This window comes from Rhinopithecus roxellana, chromosome 9, assembly GCF_007565055.1.
Source record: "Rhinopithecus roxellana isolate Shanxi Qingling chromosome 9, ASM756505v1, whole genome shotgun sequence".
Lineage (NCBI taxonomy): Eukaryota > Metazoa > Chordata > Mammalia > Primates > Cercopithecidae > Rhinopithecus > Rhinopithecus roxellana.
In genome coordinates, this window is record NC_044557.1 from 106,875,766 (window position 1) to 106,893,626 (window position 17,861).

General features: G+C 37.5%; 1 protein-coding gene across 3 annotated transcripts in view; it reads left to right on the top strand.

Annotated features, from left to right (window-relative positions):
• The window catches only part of TAF2 (TATA-box binding protein associated factor 2), a 109,076-nt gene that overhangs the window by 82,786 nt on the left and 8,429 nt on the right, over window positions 1-17,861 (top strand). For 2 of the 3 annotated variants that reach the window (XM_030937893.1, XM_030937894.1), the window contains 4 exons: window positions 7,838-8,067; window positions 9,742-9,897; window positions 10,380-10,485; window positions 14,037-14,159. In XM_030937893.1, the coding sequence (XP_030793753.1) occupies window positions 7,838-8,067; window positions 9,742-9,897; window positions 10,380-10,485; window positions 14,037-14,159 (615 nt within the window). The remainder of the gene's footprint in view (window positions 1-7,837; window positions 8,068-9,741; window positions 9,898-10,379; window positions 10,486-14,036; window positions 14,160-17,861) is intronic. The other variant, XM_010357784.2, reaches the window with a different exon arrangement.

Consider the following 17,861-nt stretch of genomic DNA (forward strand, 5'->3'; position numbering starts at 1 on the left):
AAGGATCATCTTATCATATACTTTTGAAGAATTAGAGTTTGTTTTCTTATTCTGAAGAATCAGAAACTTTTCAACAAGAGAGAGAAATTGTGTTTGGACTTATAGAAGCAGGATTTTAAAAATTGAAATCAATTTGAGAGTGAAACAGAATGATACTCATGGCTTTTAAAAATTCATATGCCATTCAGTTAATACTAGTACTCATTTTAGAAATATTCTAGGGGAGGCCGGGCACAGTGGCTCAAGCCTGTAATCCCAGCACTTTGGGAGGCCGAGACGGGCGGATCACAAGGTCAGGAGATCGAGACCATCCTGGCTGCCACGGTGAAACCCCGTCTCTACTAAAAAATACAAAAAAACTAGCCGGGCAAGGTGGCGGGCGCCTGTAGTCCCAGCTACTCGGGAGGCTGAGGCAGGAGAATGGCCTGAACCCGGGAGGCGGAGCTTGCAGTGAGCTGAGATCGCGCCACTGCACTTCAGCCTGGGCGACAGAGCGAGACTCTGTCTCCAAAAAAAAAAAAAAAAAAGAAATATTCTAGGGGAATTTGGAGCTGAGAGACTGGTACAGAAACTGAGGATTCTTGGTAGCTGAATCACTTTAGTGACTATATCCCAGAGGGAAGGCTGTCAGACTTAAACTTTTTGAGATCTCAGGGCTGCCTGGTTTCTGCGTGTTTCTTGGTGTGTAGTAACTCCACTTAGCCTTAAATTCTGGGAGGTACTCTAGTATCTTTCCAACAGTTTTTGCTTTGTAAATATATACACACACCGACCTATATATGTGTATATTCACTCATACACATGTCAGATATCTTAACCCATTCTGTATGTAGTTTAATTTTTCATATACATTTTTATCTTCAGCATTTTGTTTTTAAAATTTTTAAAGCTTAAAAGTTTAAAGAATAATACAATGCATAATCATATACTTTCATCTTGATTCACCAGTTAAAATTTTACCACTTTATCTCCTTTCCTTCTCTTTCTTTATATTATATTTATACCCTGTTTTTTTCTGAATCATTTGAAAATAAATGGCGTCATGATCCTCTTCCCAAATACTTTAGTATATACTCCTGAGAATAAGGTCATTCTACATATCCACAATATGATCATCAAACCCCACCCAGTATATAGCCCATATTCACAGTTCCCAAGTTGTTTCCAAAAATGCTCTTTGCAATTCCCATGACGACTTTTAAATTAATGCTCCACAGAAATATAGTAAACATTTTTAAAGACAAGGATCTTTTACATTATATGGTCTTTGTCCATGGTTGCTTAAGATTCTTAAATAACATTTAAGTCTCTAATCCATCTTGAATTAATTTTCGTATAAGGAGTAAGGAAAGGATCCAGTTTCAGCTTCTACTTATGGCTAGCCAATTTTCCCAGCACCATTTATTAAATAGGGAATCCTTTCCCCATTTCTTGTTTCTCTCAGGTTTGTCAAAGATCAGATGGCTGTAGATGTGTGGTATTATTTCTGAGGACTCTGTTCTGTTCCATTGGTCTATATCTCTGTTTTGGTACCAGTACCATGCTGTTTTGGTTACTGTAGCCTTGTAGTATAGTTTGAAGTCAGGTAGCGTGATGCCTCCAGCTTTGTTCTTTTGACTTAGGATTGTCTTGGCAATGCGGGCTCTTTTTTGGTTCCATATGAACTTTAAAGCCGTTTTTTCCAATTCTGTGAAGAAACTCATTGGTAGCTTGATGGGGATGGCATTGAATCTATAAATAACCTTGGGCAGTATGGCCATTTTCACAATATTGATTCTTCCTATCCATGAGCATGGTATGTTCTTCCATTTGTTTGTGTCCTCTTTTATTTCACTGAGCAGTGGTTTGTAGTTCTCCTTGAAGACGTCCTTTACCATTCAGGACATAGGCATGGGCAAGGACTTCATGTCTAAAACACCAAAAGCAATGGCAGCAAAAGCCAAAATTGACAAATGGGATCTAATTAAACTAAAGAGCTTCTGTACAGCAAAAGAAACTACCATCAGAGTGAACAGGCAACCTACAGAATGGGAGAAAATTTTTGCAATCTACTCATCTGACAAAGGGCTAATATCCAGAACCTACAAAGAACTCAAACAAATTTACAAGAAAAAAACAAACAACCCCATCAAAAAGTGGGCAAAGGATATGAACAGACATTTCTCAAAAGAAGACATGCATACAGCCAACAGACACATGAAAAAATGCTCATCACTGGCCATCAGAGAAATGCAAATCAAAACCACAACGAGATACCATCTCACACCAGTTAGAATGGCAATCATTAAAAAGTCAGGAAACAATAGGTGCTGGAGAGGATGTGGAGAAATAGGAACACTTTTACACTGTTGGTGGGATTGTAAACTAGTTCAACCATTATGGAAAACAGTATGGCGATTTCTCAAGGATCTAGGACTAGATGTACCATATGACCCAGCCATCCCATTACTGGGTATATACCCAAAGGATCATAAATCATGCTGCTATAAAGACACACGCACACATATGTTTATTGCGGCAGTATTCACAATAGCAAAGACTTGGAATCAACCCAAATGTCCATCTGTGACAGACTGGATTAAGAAAATGTGGCACATATACACCATGGAATACTATGCAGCCTTAAAAAAGGATGAGTTTGTGTCCTTTGTAGGGACATGGATGCAGCTGGAAACCATCATTCTTAGCAAACCATCACAAGAAGAGAAAACCAAACACCGCATGTTCTCACTCATAGGTGGGAACTGAACAATGAGATCACTTGGACTCGGGAAGGGGAACATCACACACCGGGGCCTATCACGGGGAGTGGGGAGGGAGGAAGGGGGAGGGATTGCATTGGGAGTTATACCTGATGTAAATGACGAGTTGATGGGTGCTGACGAGTTGATGGGTGCAGCACACCAACATGGCATAAGTATACATATGTAACAAACTTGCACGTTATGCACATGTACCCTAGAACTTAAAGTATAATAATAATAATAATAATTAAAAAAAAAGATTCTTAAATAAATAGGTTTATGTTTAATTGAAAATATTTGCCAGGGGCAGTTGTTTTTAAAGGTTTCACATTAATTCACTAGTTTTTTCTTGAGCACTTTCTATTTGCCACTATGCTGTGTTTTCTGTGTATTAACTAAGTATAATGGAAAGAGAGACATAGGAACAGATAAATTATAATATGAAGAGATAGTTGCTAAAGAGAACAAACTATTTGGGGAACCCAAAGAAAGGAGCCATGAACCCTGTCTGGAATGCTAAAATGTTCATGGAGAGGTAGCATTTGAGCTAGCTCTTAATGAATGGAAAGGAGTTTTCCAGCAGGATAAATACATTTTTAGGTGGTAGAATTATATATATAAAAGCCTCATGTTCTGAAGGAGTGTTGAGAAAATAGTATTATCTGGAAAGATAGATTAGGATCTAAATGTGAAGGGCCTGGGGAGTTTAGGTTTTATGCTCTGGGCAATGAGGAACAGGTGTTGTTAGAACCAGGCTGACTTTGGTTAGCTGTGTATGGTAGATTTTTCCACACTGAAAGAAATGATTTTCGTCTTCCAAAGGAATATGTATCAAAATTCAGAACATATGTGATCCTGCCTTTATAGCTTTAAGTAAGATACTGAATTACAGGCCAAAATGACAGTAATTTTAAAATACATTAAAAAATTAAAACCTAAGAATTGGAGATTTTTATTGGTGCTTCATATTTAATTTAAGACATAAATACTTTTGCTGGTCTTGCCTAATTGAGTGTTTTTTTAATATCTGAAGAAACAGATCTTCATTGAGGAGATAGTATCTTTGACTCTTTATCATTATGAAGGGAATTTTAACTGTTGCTTCCACATTGACCTTTAGTGTCTGGCATATTACTATAAGAATGACATGAAAACATGAATTGTTCAAGTCATTGAATGCTGTTTATTTACATCATAATTTTTAATGTTTGGAAATTTACAGCTACACTCAAGGGGGTAGAATGAGGGACAACTTGTAATTCGGTTTGATAGGATTTGCTAGGTTTCAGAGTAAGAAAATAAGCAGTTTTGATATTAACATCAAAAGGTTTCAAAGTTCTGTCCCACCATCTCTCTCTCCCTAATACCTTCCTTCTTAGGAATGGAAATGGTGGAAGAAAATTAAAACATATTGATTCATCTGCTTAGGAAATTATATATTATACACACACACACATAAATAGAAATGAATGTGCTGGGTTTTTTTTATTGTAAGATGGACAGAACAGTCAGGATAGTAATACCCAGTGGAAGTTGTATTTCTGGCTTAACTGTGTACAAATTTCTAAGCTTCAGTCATCAATAAGGAGCGCTGGGTTTATTCAGAAGTGTCCTGAAAACTGGCTTTCAAAGTGAGTTTTCTTCTTAGCAGCTTTTTTAGTTGATCAGTTATTTGTTCGTTTGTTTGTTTGTTTGTTTGTTTTTGAGATGGAATCTCACTCTGTCACCCAGGCTGGAGTGCAGTGGTGCGATCTCGGCTCACTGCAAGCGCCGCCTCCTGGGTTCACGCCATTCTCATGCCTCAGCCTCCGAGTAGCTGGGACTACAGGCACCCACCACCACGTCCAGCTAATTTTTGTATTTTTAGTAGAGACTGAGTTTCACTGTGTTAACCAGGATGGTCTCGATCTCCTGACCTCGTGATCCTCCCGCCTCGGCCTAGTTGATCAGTTTTAATAGCAGTTACCTTAGAAAATGAAGAGATGATTTTTCGGTAGGATCAGATTTACTATTTTGGTGGTGTTTGTCTCAAGGCACTTTCTGATTTGAACAGACAACATTAATACTGGGTTTCTTCTTGAATGTTGTTGTTCTGATTCAGATAAACAGGGTTGGTCTCAGAGTATCACTGCTAATGAAGACAGGATGAATAGCATTTTTCCTGGGAGGAGAGACTAGTGACTGTTATTTTGTTGTATGTGATCATTCGTTGCCATAAGTCATGGGGAGAAGGGAGGTAGCTGGAAGATTAAAGATGGGTCTTCAGAATACTGTAACTACAGGCAGAAATCAGAGGCTGTTTCAGGGCCTCTCTCTAACGGGATTGATTGACTTGGAATCGTCGAATTTTAGACCTGATGAGGGGGTCTTAAAGATCATCTGAGTGAACTACTCTGATCATCTCAGTTATAGCCCAGAGAGCTGACTTGCCCAAGGTCACAGAGCTAACAGGCAATTAATTAGAAGTGTTTTTCTCCCATTCTATCTCTCAACTTAATTGAAATATACTAACGTACTAACATGACAACCATCTTAAGATTTTATTCCATGAATTTGAAATACAATGAAATTTTGGCTTTTATCTCTATTTTTTGCTCTCTCGTAATTTTAACAAAAGTACTACTATTCATTTTTTAGCTCCCTTGTAGTCCCCAATTTTAATATGTAAGTTCATTTTTAGAAGACAGAAAACACTATCAAGAACCTCCCTCAGGAACACAACAGTGGTGTCCATTCCCTTGTCCAAATTAGTAGAAGTCTAGCAAAACCAAAAAGCCCACATAGAAATAAAAAGTAACCAAAATCATATTTGAGGGCTTCAGTGCATTTAGCAGCCTTTACTGTGCTGCCTAATCATCCTTAAGCTGATGTTCAAAAACAAAATAAAAGCCCTAGCTCATCAAAATACACATACTCAATTTGTCTTTTAAAATTAACATATATATTTTTAAATGTTAAGGAATTCACAATTGAATGACTCATTTTGAGATCTTCGACAGCATATAAAAGTTCAGGCTGGTTTTTGCAGCACACATGATTAGGCAATATTGATCTTCAAGATTTAATTTTCTTCCAAACAGCAAATATACTCTAAACTGTTCTTTTTTTTTTTTTTTTTTTTTTTTTTAAACTGATAAAATGGCTAAAATTCACTCCTTTTCTTGTTATACCCATGGATAGAGAGATACAGGGCCAGCTGCTCTGGATTGCTTACTCCTGGCATTTCTTCCCTTCCCCCAGAAGGTTGAGACCCTCTAGCCTTTGTTAATAGAAGCCCCCAGGAATCTGATAACCTCCTCTTTGTGGAACTTTTATATATGTAAAATGCTTTGAGGAGGAAAAATGAATGCCTACAAAATAATACTACCTCAAGCTATTGAAGTGTCCACATATGCATATTCCAGGAAGAGAAAATGGGTTTCCAATGTAAAATTCTTGCTTTTACTGTGTAATGTTTTTTCCATTACTTGGTTCTCTGTAGCTCTTGCCTCTCTCTTGCTTCTGCCAGTGTCATATGTCACGCAACAGCAAAACTGAAAATGTCTCAAGTAGGAATGATGAGAGCTATTTCACAACATTATAGCATGCACAGTGGCCTAGTACAATGCACTATCTAGTATGAAAGTGAATTTACAATTTTTCCTATTGCAGATTGGCATATAATTAATAGTTACCTGTTAGAGTAAATGTGATGAGAATTACTATTAGTTGATAATGTATTTACTTATACTAATATTTGTTGTTGAAAACCACAAAGTTTAATATTTATGATAGCCAAATTTTTTCCTTTTTGTTTCTCCTTTTTAAATGTGGTACTCTTTTGAAACAACGGTTCTTGGTAAAAATTAGGTATTTATAGGGCCTTCCTTCCCCCTTCGTCTCTCCCTTCCTTTCTTTCTTTATTTTTTGAGACAAGGTCTCACTCTGTTGCCCAGGTTCGAGTGCAGTGGTGCAATCTTGGCTCACTGCAGCCTCCGCCTCCTGGGTTTAAGCTATTCTCCTGCCTCACCCACCCAGGTAACTGGGATTACATCATGCGCCACCACACTCAGCTAATTTTTGTGTTTTTTAGTAGAGAGAGGGCTTTGCCATGTTGCCCAGGCTTGCTTTTAACTTCTGAGCTCAAGCGATCTGCCCACCGTGGCCTCCCAGAGTGCTGGGATTACAGGCATGAGCCACCATGCCCGGCCAGGCTTATGTTTCTTCTCAAGAAGAATATCCACTTTTCTTCTGTTCACTTGTTCTATGCTCTTCAAGTCATTTAAAATTCTGACTAGAAAACATAGAGGTTGTGTAATCCTAGCTGACAAATTTCATCTTTTCAGTCTATTTGATGACAGTATCTACTGGAGTGTTCTACTGGGGAGAAAAGGAAGGTGAGAAAACCCTGGTATCAATGTGCTGTGATCTGTCATTGCTATGGGGTAAGGTATGACTTGAGACCAAAACTCCTATTTTGGAGATAAAAAAACTGAGACTCAGAGAAATGGAAAGAACTTGCCTCTAGTGTCTGAACTAGGAGAAACTGAACTTCTACCCAGGCAGTTATTTTCTAGTCAAGCCCACGTCTACTGCCCATTGTCATGCTTGTGGTTTGCTTATTTCTGTTATTTAAAAATCAGAAATAAGTTCTCACTACAGTAACACAAATATAAAGGTGTTTAGCAAAATATTTTCCTCCTCTTCAATAAGTCCAATAGTAGTTGTATGGTTTCTTACTATATGTAAAACTTGAAAGTAGTAAGTTCTAGAGATCAGAAAATTTGTTTCCATGATAGGGAATGCAAAGGCTCATGGAGGCTGTCTTCCTAACAGGCTGTTAATGAAGAGAATCAGACAAGATGAACAGAGAAGGAGTGAATGTGGGATAATTACTGAGGAGAAAGAATAAAAAGGAAGATTTAAGGCTATAAAAAATACAATTTTTGGAATGTTAGATTTTTGGTTCATGTCTAGTATTCATTTTGTAAGATGAAAGGTGTGATAAAGATTTTTCCAGTTATAAAGTTCCTTTTGTTGTACAGGTTCTGGGACAGTTAAAATGTATGAATCAATGTGCATGTTGACTTAATTCTTTATTACGTACTTTTTAGGTACTTCACATGACTGGAGGTTACGGTGTGGTGCTGTGGACTTGTACTTCACACTTTTTGGCCTCAGTAGACCTTCCTGTTTACCCTTGCCAGAGCTTGGGTTGGTTCTTAATCTAAAGGAGAAAAAAGCTGTCTTGAATCCTACCATAATTCCAGAGGCAGTAGCCGTGAACCAAGAAGCTGCAAATAATCCAAGCAGTCACCCACAGCTAGTTGGATTTCAGAATCCTGTAAGAATCACGTGTATTACAGAAGATGTAGTTTCATTATATAGAGCCATCTAGAGAAGAGAACTGTTTCCTGTGAACTAGTGAATTTTATAGCCACTAACACAGTTTCTTGTGTCCTTTTAAAACATGCTGGCTGACATTTGATTAGCACTGTGCAAATTATAAAATGCTACTGGCAACTATAAAACTGCACGTAACAAATGATGTGCTCCTGGTCCCTTTACTCCTATTGTGATAATCTAATGATTTTTTTTTTATACTTGAGCATAGAATTTCTTCTCTGAGTAGCAAAAGATAGAAATGAATATTTAACCTTTTTTTTTTTTTGTTTTTTTGAGACAGAGTTCCATTCTTGTTCCCCAGGCTAGAGTGCAATGGCTCAATCTCAGCTCACTGCGACCTCTGCCTCCTGGGTTCAAGCAATTCTCCTGCCTTAGCCTCCTGAGTAGCTGGGATTATGGGTGATTGCCATCATGCCTGGCTAAGTTTTTGTATTTTTAGAAGAGACGGAGTTTCACCATGTTGGCCAGGCTGGTCTCAAACACCTGACTTCAGGTGATCCACCCACCTTGGCCTCCCAAAGTGCTAGGATTACAGGCGTGAGCCACCACACCCAGCTGAATATTTAACCTATTACATATTAACCCATCTTGTCCCATATGTGTTAATGGCAAGCCATGTGAAAACAGGGGCCTTGTCTTTTTAAAATTATTGCTCTGTGTAATACCTAGCACAGTTCTAAACATACGATAAATGCCTGGCAAATGCTTGTTGAATGAAATAATGAAATAAAGAATGAATGAATGAATGACTAGGTAAATTAATAATCTGCTGATTTGGGAGGAGACTGTGTTACATTTTAAAATGTTTTATATATATATATGTACACACACACATATATACACACACACACATATATGTTTGTTTGCTTTTAGAGAAGCTTTTATTTCTGCCTTTGTATTATAAAATTACCATTTTGTAGAAAGACTTGTAAGATACATATTAATCATTTTATTGTAATGTAAAGAAATTTTTCCTGAAATTTTTTTTACTGATGACAAAATGTCTCCAATACTTCAAGCTTCATTTTTCACCAATATTTAGACCAGATTACTTGCCTGGCAGTTCCCTACTGGTGTTTTGACACTTTAAATTGCAGATTCTCTCTATGCTAATTAGTAATAGTTCATGTTAAATTTGCTTACTCACCTAAATTTTCTGAAGTATCATCATACTTATTTGTTGTCAATTTAAAATATGTCCTAGAGTTTGGGTTATGAAGAAGTAAGACAAATACTTACATAGAAAAAAAAAGTCTCATTAAAGAGCTCTTTCAGATCTACATATTTATCAACCTTTGAAAATGGATATATTTATAATTCTTGCTCATATATGTTAATTTATCCACATTCACACTGCAGGTTAAGAGGAGAAAATGCATCAAAGGACATGTTCTTTGGGGAAAGCTCTGAAAGTTCACTTAAACACCTCCCTTCTCCCCCTAAAAAAGACCAGCAGACAAGAAAAGATTACATTTATTTTAAGCCCATTGCTGATAATTTCTAGCCACTGGGCATGCTCTAATCTGCATGGTTGCTATAGCTATTAGTTTTCAGCTGTAATATGAGCTACTCGTCTTCAGAAATCTAATTTTGATCTTGAATATTGCCGCAGGAAGATGATCACCTTGCCAAGGAAGCATCATGTAATATATCAGCTCATCAGCAGGGAGTGAAGAGGAAGTCTGATACACCACTGGGGTCCCCACTAGAACCTGGTCAAATACTGGAGAAGAATGAGGATAGCAGTAAAGTCAAACTCAAAATCAGAGTAAGAAATACAGGTTAAACCTGTATTAACAGTGTAGGATATTCACCTTCTTGTAAATCTTTTTGAATACTTGCAGTGGTTTTTCCTTAGCAGGAACACATGCGACAGACTGCATTATAAAACTCAAATGTCCTTCTAAGACATTCAAACCAAATATTTAACTTATATTATCGCATAATTCTTCTCTATTTGGGGGAGGAACTATGTGTGCACGTTTCACCACAACTCATCACTTTTTCCCACAAAATAGGAGTAGATTTTAGTTGCTATTACATTTCCAGTAATTTCTAATTGGAGGCTGGACCACATAATCTTTTCTTTCTCTTAATATCTTTGAAGAAAGAAACTACTTTTTATTTTAAGATTATATGGGGGTATATCCTATGGCCTCTCTGCTGCTTTTCCTAAGAGCTAAGAACCAAACATAACATGATGTAATCGTTCTTTTATTCCTCTGTTTTATGTGTGTGTGTGTGTTTTAGTTTTCAAGTTCTCAAGATGAGGAGGAGATTGACATGGATACTGTTCATGATAGCCAGGCCTTCATTTCCCATCATTTAAACATGCTTGAAAGGCCATCAACTCCAGGTAAGATTAGTATTCTGCAATCATTGAAGAGATGGAGACATTGATACCACTTTTTTAATGTGTGTTACTTTATTTTCAAATGAACAACTATAAAGTTTAAAATTAGCCAGCTTAAAATATTAAATTGTATCAGGTTATAACATAAATTGGCAAAATAACAAATAGAAAAAGTGCTTCTTTTGGCTGTTTTATTTTGGTCTTTTTTAAGTATTTGTTTGTATAAAATCCATCATTCAGATTCTTTCTGGTAGCTCTGATTTCTTTTCTGTGTGTGTATGTTGTAGACTTGACTTCATGTAACCATAGTTACATTAATTTTTTTTAACTGCAGTTAATGCTGCTTGTAGCACCACTTTCTCTTTTTGCCTGCCTATCTCATATAATATTATGTCAGTCATTTTCATAGGTCATTCAAAAAGCATTATGTTTTCTTTTGAAAATACTACCTAAGGGCTGGGCATGGTGGCTCACGCCTGTAATCCCAGCACTTCGGGAGGCCGAGGCGGGTGGATCACGAGGTCAGGAGTTCAAGACCAGCCTGGCCAAGATGGTGAAACCCCGTCTCTACTAAAAATACAAAAAATTAGCCGGGCATGGTGGCATGCGCCTGTAATCCCAGCTACTCCGGAGGCTGAGGCAGAGAATTGCTTAAACCTGGAGGGGCAGAGGTCACAGTGAGTCGAGTTCGCGCCACTGCATTCCAGCCTGGGCGACAGAGCGAGACTCTGTCTCAAAAAAAAAAAAAAGAAAATACCACCTAAGACAACATAGACTCAATAAACTAAAATTTACCTTGTCATTTCCTTGTTGAAAGGCGTTAGGTTGTTTTTCATTTTCATATATTGTAGGTAATTCTGCACTTTATCTTTTTGTTAAATTGTGTTTCTTGGATAAATTCCCCAAAATGTATTATTAGTGAAAAGATTAATGTTAGCTATATTGTGAGATACATGTCTTTAGATTTTCATAGCTCTTGATACGTATTGCCATGTTTTTTGAGAGATTATACCAGTTTATATCATAAGCTTTTTCTAATTTTTAATGAATAAAAGCCTTTGATAAAAGTTATGACATACAGTAATAAAACACATATCTGCATACATGCCACCCAAGTTCACATGTACACTATATATCATGCCCGGATGTTTCCTGTATGCTTCATCCCTGGTCCTGTTCTGCCTTTCCACTACAAGTAACTACTATATCGCATTTTCTTTTTTTCCCCCCCTTAATTTCATTCTGTTGCTTTTCTTTATAGTGTTCCACATAGGTATGTGATCCTGTATGTTTAGTTGCACTTGTTTTTTGAATTTTTTAAGAAATGGTATAACATGACTTGCTTTTTTTTTTTTTTTTTTTTTGAGATGGAGCCTTGCTCTGCCGCCCGGGCTGGAGTGCAGTGGTCGGATCTCAGCTCACTTCAGCTCACTGCAAGCTCCGCCTCCCGGGTTCACGCCATTCTCCTGCCTCAGCCTCCCGAGTAGCTGGGACTACAGGCGCCCGCCACCACGCCGGGCTAGTTTTTTGTATTTTTTAGTAGAGACGGGGTTTCACCGTGTTAGCCAGGATAGTCTCGATCTCCTGACCTCGTGATCCACCCATCTCGGCCACCCAAAGTGCTGGGATTACAGGCTTGAGCCACCGCGCCTGGCCAGACTTGCTTTTTTTTTACTCGGCATTATGTTTCTAAAATTCTTATTGGTATATAAATTGTAATTCATTAATTTTCTTTATGATCATTATCTGTCATAGCACTTGTCCTCAGTGTAATAATTCAGAACTTTTAGAGTAACTGTAAAATAACTCATGTTTACTGTTTTTGTTTTTTGGGGTTTTTTTTGTTTTTTTTTTTTTAAGATGGAGTCTCACTCTGTCACCCAGGCTGGAGTGCAGTAGTGCCGTCTCTGTTGACTGCAGCCTTTGCCTCCTGGGTTCAAGTGATTCTCTTTCCTCAGCCTCCCAAGTAGCTGGGACTACAGGCGCGCGCCACTGTGCCTGGCTAATTTTTGTGTTTTTAGTAGAGACAGGCTTTTGCCATGTTGGCCAGGCTGGACTCAAACTCCTGACCTCAAGTGATTTTCCTGCTTTGGCCTCCCGAAGTGTGGGGATTATAGGCGTGAGCCACCCTGCCCTTCCAGGTTTACTTTTTAATGCATTTCTTTTATTATGGGTATGACTGTTTATCTCTTTTTTTCTGGGTAACGTTTCTGTTTTTTTGTTTGGAAATCCTTTTCATTGCCCATGGTTGTTGTATTTTAGGATGTTTACATATGAATGAGATTTTTTTCTCTTTTGTTTTTAACATGTTACATTTGTGCTAAAGACCTTATTACTCCTGTTGCTTTGCTTTTTATTTGGCTTTTTGTTTTAATTTTATTTATGAGACCTAAATTATTTTTTCATTATCTAGTAATCTAAGATGAGCTACTAGAATTTGAGAACTTGCTGCAGGTAGGATATGAATCTAAGATACATTTGAAGACTGATAGGTCATGAATTCTTTTGGTTTTATAGTTGAAGCTTAACAGTTATTTTATCTATTCTGTCCATTTAAGTAGACAAGTAGAGAGATGCTAAGTGACTTGCCCTGGATGACATACCCAGGTAGTGGCCAACTAAGGGCTAAATCTTAGGACAAGTGAAGGAATGTGACAAGTGAAGGAATTAAGACATAAAGAGATAAAATATCTTACTCAGAATGTATTTCTGATTTTTTTGATAAGTTTGGGATCAAAACCTCAATCTCCAGATTCCACTACAGTGCTGGTCACATTACGCAATTAGACCATTTTCTGTTTTAAATGTCTTCTGTAGTCCCTAAACTATCTTGGATCTATTTGTTGAGTAAATTTTATAATGGTATTTGTTACCAAAATTTGGGGGGCTGGGCAAACTACTCTATACAGAGTTTCACATAAATAATAAAACATATGAAATGGTTCCTGCCCCAGAGTACAGGGATTAATTTATATGTTCAGGAAGTCATTCAAGCTTATTGCCTCTCTTGAATGCTTATTCTACTCAGACTTAAGCTTACAGGAACCATGACAAAGGATTAAATTAAATGAGATTTTTAGTAGTTTTAAAATAGTTTGTTTTTTTTTTTTTCTTCTAAAGACACAGAGTTGCACTCTGTGGCCCAGGCTAGATTGCAGTGACATGATCATAGCTCACTCCAACCTCGAACTCCTGGGCTCAATACATCCTCCCACCTCAGCCCCTCAAGTAACTAGGACCACAGTTACATGCCACCATACCTGGCTGATTTTATTTATTTATTTATTTTTTTGTAGTAGAGACGTGGTCTCACTGTGATAGCTAGGCTGGTCTTGAACTCCTGGCCTCAAGCGATCCTCCCTCCTCAGCCTCCCAAAACATTGGGATTAAAGGTGTGAGCCACTCCACCCAGCTAGTATCCTTTCAACTGTTAGAATTTTACTGTGGATGAACTGTTTCTGTCTTTAAGGCTAGTTTATAAAAACCTGTCAACCTTTTTTTTCTTTTGGGAAACAAAGAAATAAATCTCTCTTTTTTCTCGTTTGGCATTTTAGGGCTCTCGAAATATCGGCCAGCTAGCTCCCGATCTGCTTTAATACCGCAGCACTCAACAGGCTGTGACAGCACACCCACCACAAAACCCCAGTGGAGTTTGGAACTTGCACGGAAGGGAACAGGTAAAAATAATTAATCAGAATTAATATTATTTTGTTGAAGAACAAATCTATAAATGTAATAAAGTTACTTCATCAACTTTAAAAAACCCTTTAAAATTATAGATCTTAGGATGTGGCTTTTTTTGTAATACATTGAGCCTATATTATCTAACTTTAAAGACTATTTTAAAATAGACTTTTCTTTTTCAAAAGTAATGTATTCCTCTTATAGAAAACTTGGAAATAACAGAAAATTAAGTGAGAAAAAAAAATATCCCCCATAGGCCATTTAAAAATAATTTAAAAGATAATGCCATTTAATTATAATGAACATTTTGCTCTTTCTTTGCCATGCTTTTTCTAAGAATATTATGACAAATGCCAACTTCAATAGAAACCATTTAATTTGTACCTTTATAAAAAAGATATAAAGGCATGAAATAAAAAATCAACCACTTATCCCCCACTCATATAATTGGTGATTCATTCATGAAGACTTGATGCTATATTCCCTTATATCATTTCACAGTAATTGGGCTTAAGTTTGTGAAATGTAATTTAATTCAGATGTGTTTGTTACCTATTCTGTTTCACATTGTTTTCTGCTTATTCTGTTTCATCACTTACAAAGAGAGGATTATAATCCAAATGAAGTGCAAACGTTTGATGCTGATGAACTACCGTGAAACAAAGGTTCAGTCCTCAAAATCTGAAGGAACAGGGAGTGAAAAAACAAGATACATAAGCAATCATTTTTAAAGAATAGTTTTTCCAGAAGTAGACAGACTTTACAGTCTGTGAACTTCTGATTATATTCCAGTTGATGGATTTTGCTTATATAAATTATGTTTTTATCTAATATTTTAAAGAGTGCCGTTTATTGCTTTGAGGAGCTTATGAATCAACTGTTATTAATAGGGGACTTCAGGCAAAAGCAGCACGTTAAACTGTTTTGATGTTGAAACCCCTCGGACTGTTGATTACTTACCGTTCTTTGTGTGTTCTATGCATTTATTGGAATAGATTCACCCAAAATATGTTTCAGAAGGAAATCAGCTGGGGACTTTTGCCCTTACTTTAATGAGTGAATTTTGATATTTCTTGGCCCTTCCAGAATTTTTGTATTCTTTTGGTTTTGTTTTTGGTTTTGGTATAATTTTACTTTGTTATCATTATGCTTATTGAAATTTTACTAGATGTAAAGAATTTTCTACATTTTTAAAAATTATAAAGCTTAGAGAATTTCAAACTCCTTGACACAGTTTGAGGATGATGCTTCTGCTTACCTTTAAAAGAAAAAATTCTCTCTGAATTTCCAAGAGTCTAATCAATTTCTGTTCCAAAAACAGAATACGTTTGGTTTTTCTTAGCAGTGTGGCACATTAACCTATGTAGAAGCAAATCTGAACACTTTTTTTGTGCCCACCAGTGTGCCTTTTTATCATTGTTCCTTATTGCTTTTAAAAATACATTTTCACTTTTTTTCAGGTCTGTCTTTATAGGCTTTTAGTTCTCATGGCATCATATGGGAAGACTGGGGAGAAAGAAACACAGCCCTAATGGTGGGGAATAGGAACGCATTAACATTTTAATTTTGGCTGCTATTAGTGTAGGGTCCTTTCTTGGCATGAGGCAAAAATATATACCAGTTAGATGGACTGATCTAGTAATCTTAACTTTGAATATATTCTTTAATGTGACTGTAATTTCCTTTAAATGTGTTTTTGCTATTCAGTACTCTGAGGCCAATGAGCAAGTCTTAAAATTCAACAGTGATATTATAAGAATGTAGAAAACCTTCATTTTACAAATAACAGTGTTTTGAAGGTTTATTTGTAAATATATTTATTTTGGAATTTTGAATGCAGTTTTTCTATAGGTAATTTTTTCTTTTCTTTTTTTTTTGAGACAATATCGCTCTATCACCTAGGCTGGAATGCAGTGATGCGATCTTGGCTCACTGCAACCTCTGCCTTCTGGGTTCAAGTGATTCTCATGCCTCAGCTTCCTGAGTAGCTGGGATTACAGGCGTGCATCACCACACCCGGCTAATGTTTTTTTTCTTTTTTAGTAGAGACAGAATTTCACTATATTGGCTAGGCTAGTTTCAAACTACTGGCCTCAAGTGATCACCAGCCTCAGCCTCCCAAAGTGCTAGGATGGCAGGCGTGAGCCACCAGGCCTGGCAACATTGTATTTGTTAAGTAACTTTCCCAAACTAGCCGGACAAAAACCTTACAACTCCTACCATACATCAAGAATACAAATATCAGAGGCCGGGCGCGGTGGCCCAAGCTTGTAATCCCAGCACTTTGGGAGGCCGAGACGGGTGGATCACGAGATCAGGAGATCGAGACCATCCTGGCTAACACGGTGAAACCCCGTCTCTACTAAAAAATACAAAAAACTAGCCGGGCGGGGTGGCGGGCGCCTGTAGTCCCAGCTACTCGGGAGGCTGAGGCAGGAGAATGGCGTGAACCCGAGAGGCGGAGCTTGCCGTGAGCTGAGATCCGGCCACTGCACTCCAGCCTGGGCGACAGAGGGAGACTCTGTCTCAAAAAAAAGAATACAAATATCAAACCTAGCCCTTGTGTGTATTGATGTTTCTGTGAGAAGATTCACTCAGAGCTCCAACTTTTGGGATATGGGAAGCACAACTTTAGCCTAACCCAAGTTAAGTCAAAATGACAGTGAAAAAGGAATTTCTTCTCTTCCTGCCTCCCAGCAGGAGCTGAAGATCTCTTACCATGGCAGCCACCTTTCTTGGGGTTGAGAGTTGCCCTTTCTTGGAGCTGAGAGTTGTGGGTTTAGGAGGGAGACAGCACTGGTGAGGGAAGCTGTGACTTCTCTTCAGTCTCTAGGGATTCTAAATTAGAGGTCACAAATGAGGTTTTTTGGCCCATATCCAGTTCATCAAGCTGAGGCATCTTCCTGTAAGTCTCACAAAAGTTTTTTAACCAGATAACTAAAAATAAAGAGGTTACACAGAAAAATATGGATTTCCTTTTACTCTGATGGAGACATTCGGGAAACAAAGAAAAAAGAAATTCTGGATTTATAGCTTTTCTTGAAAAAGAGGGAGAGGCCCTTTTAGTAAGGCATGTGATCTCTTATGCTGCACCCAGTAGTCTGTTTACTCATTTATACTGTTCCTCAGGCAAAGGCTTTTGAGTTTCCAGCCTCTGCTTTTTATTTTGTTTTATTTTATTTCATTTTATTTATTTTATTTTATTTTATTATTTTATTCATGAGTTGAGATGAAATCCTAGATGGCCCCCTTAGAGCCAAGGAGCCAAATGATAATTGAGAACTGGAATGTGTTACAGACCTTGTCTAGGAGGGATAGAAAAAGAATGTGTGTTTAAAGAAGAGACGGAAACTGTTTAAGTAGAGGACATGTTATGGTTTACTTTTTAACCTTGCTTCCCCAGTTTTCCCTTTCCTTGCATTTGATAGTAGAATATTTTAGGGCAGGATCATATGTGGGTATTAGATTAAGCCATTGGGATGAGAAGGGAGAAATGGCAAGAGTATTTTCCTTCATTACTTTATTATTTATTTTCCTTTTCCTGAGGTAAGGAAAGGGATACAGAGAAATGGCCATTATGGTTCCCATGGTTTTAGGGATGAACATACAATATTCTCTCCCTTCTCACCACAGCAGCTCCCTGTCTACTACGGCAGAGCCTGAGGTGACTGGACTGTCTCCCAGGTTGCTGTAGG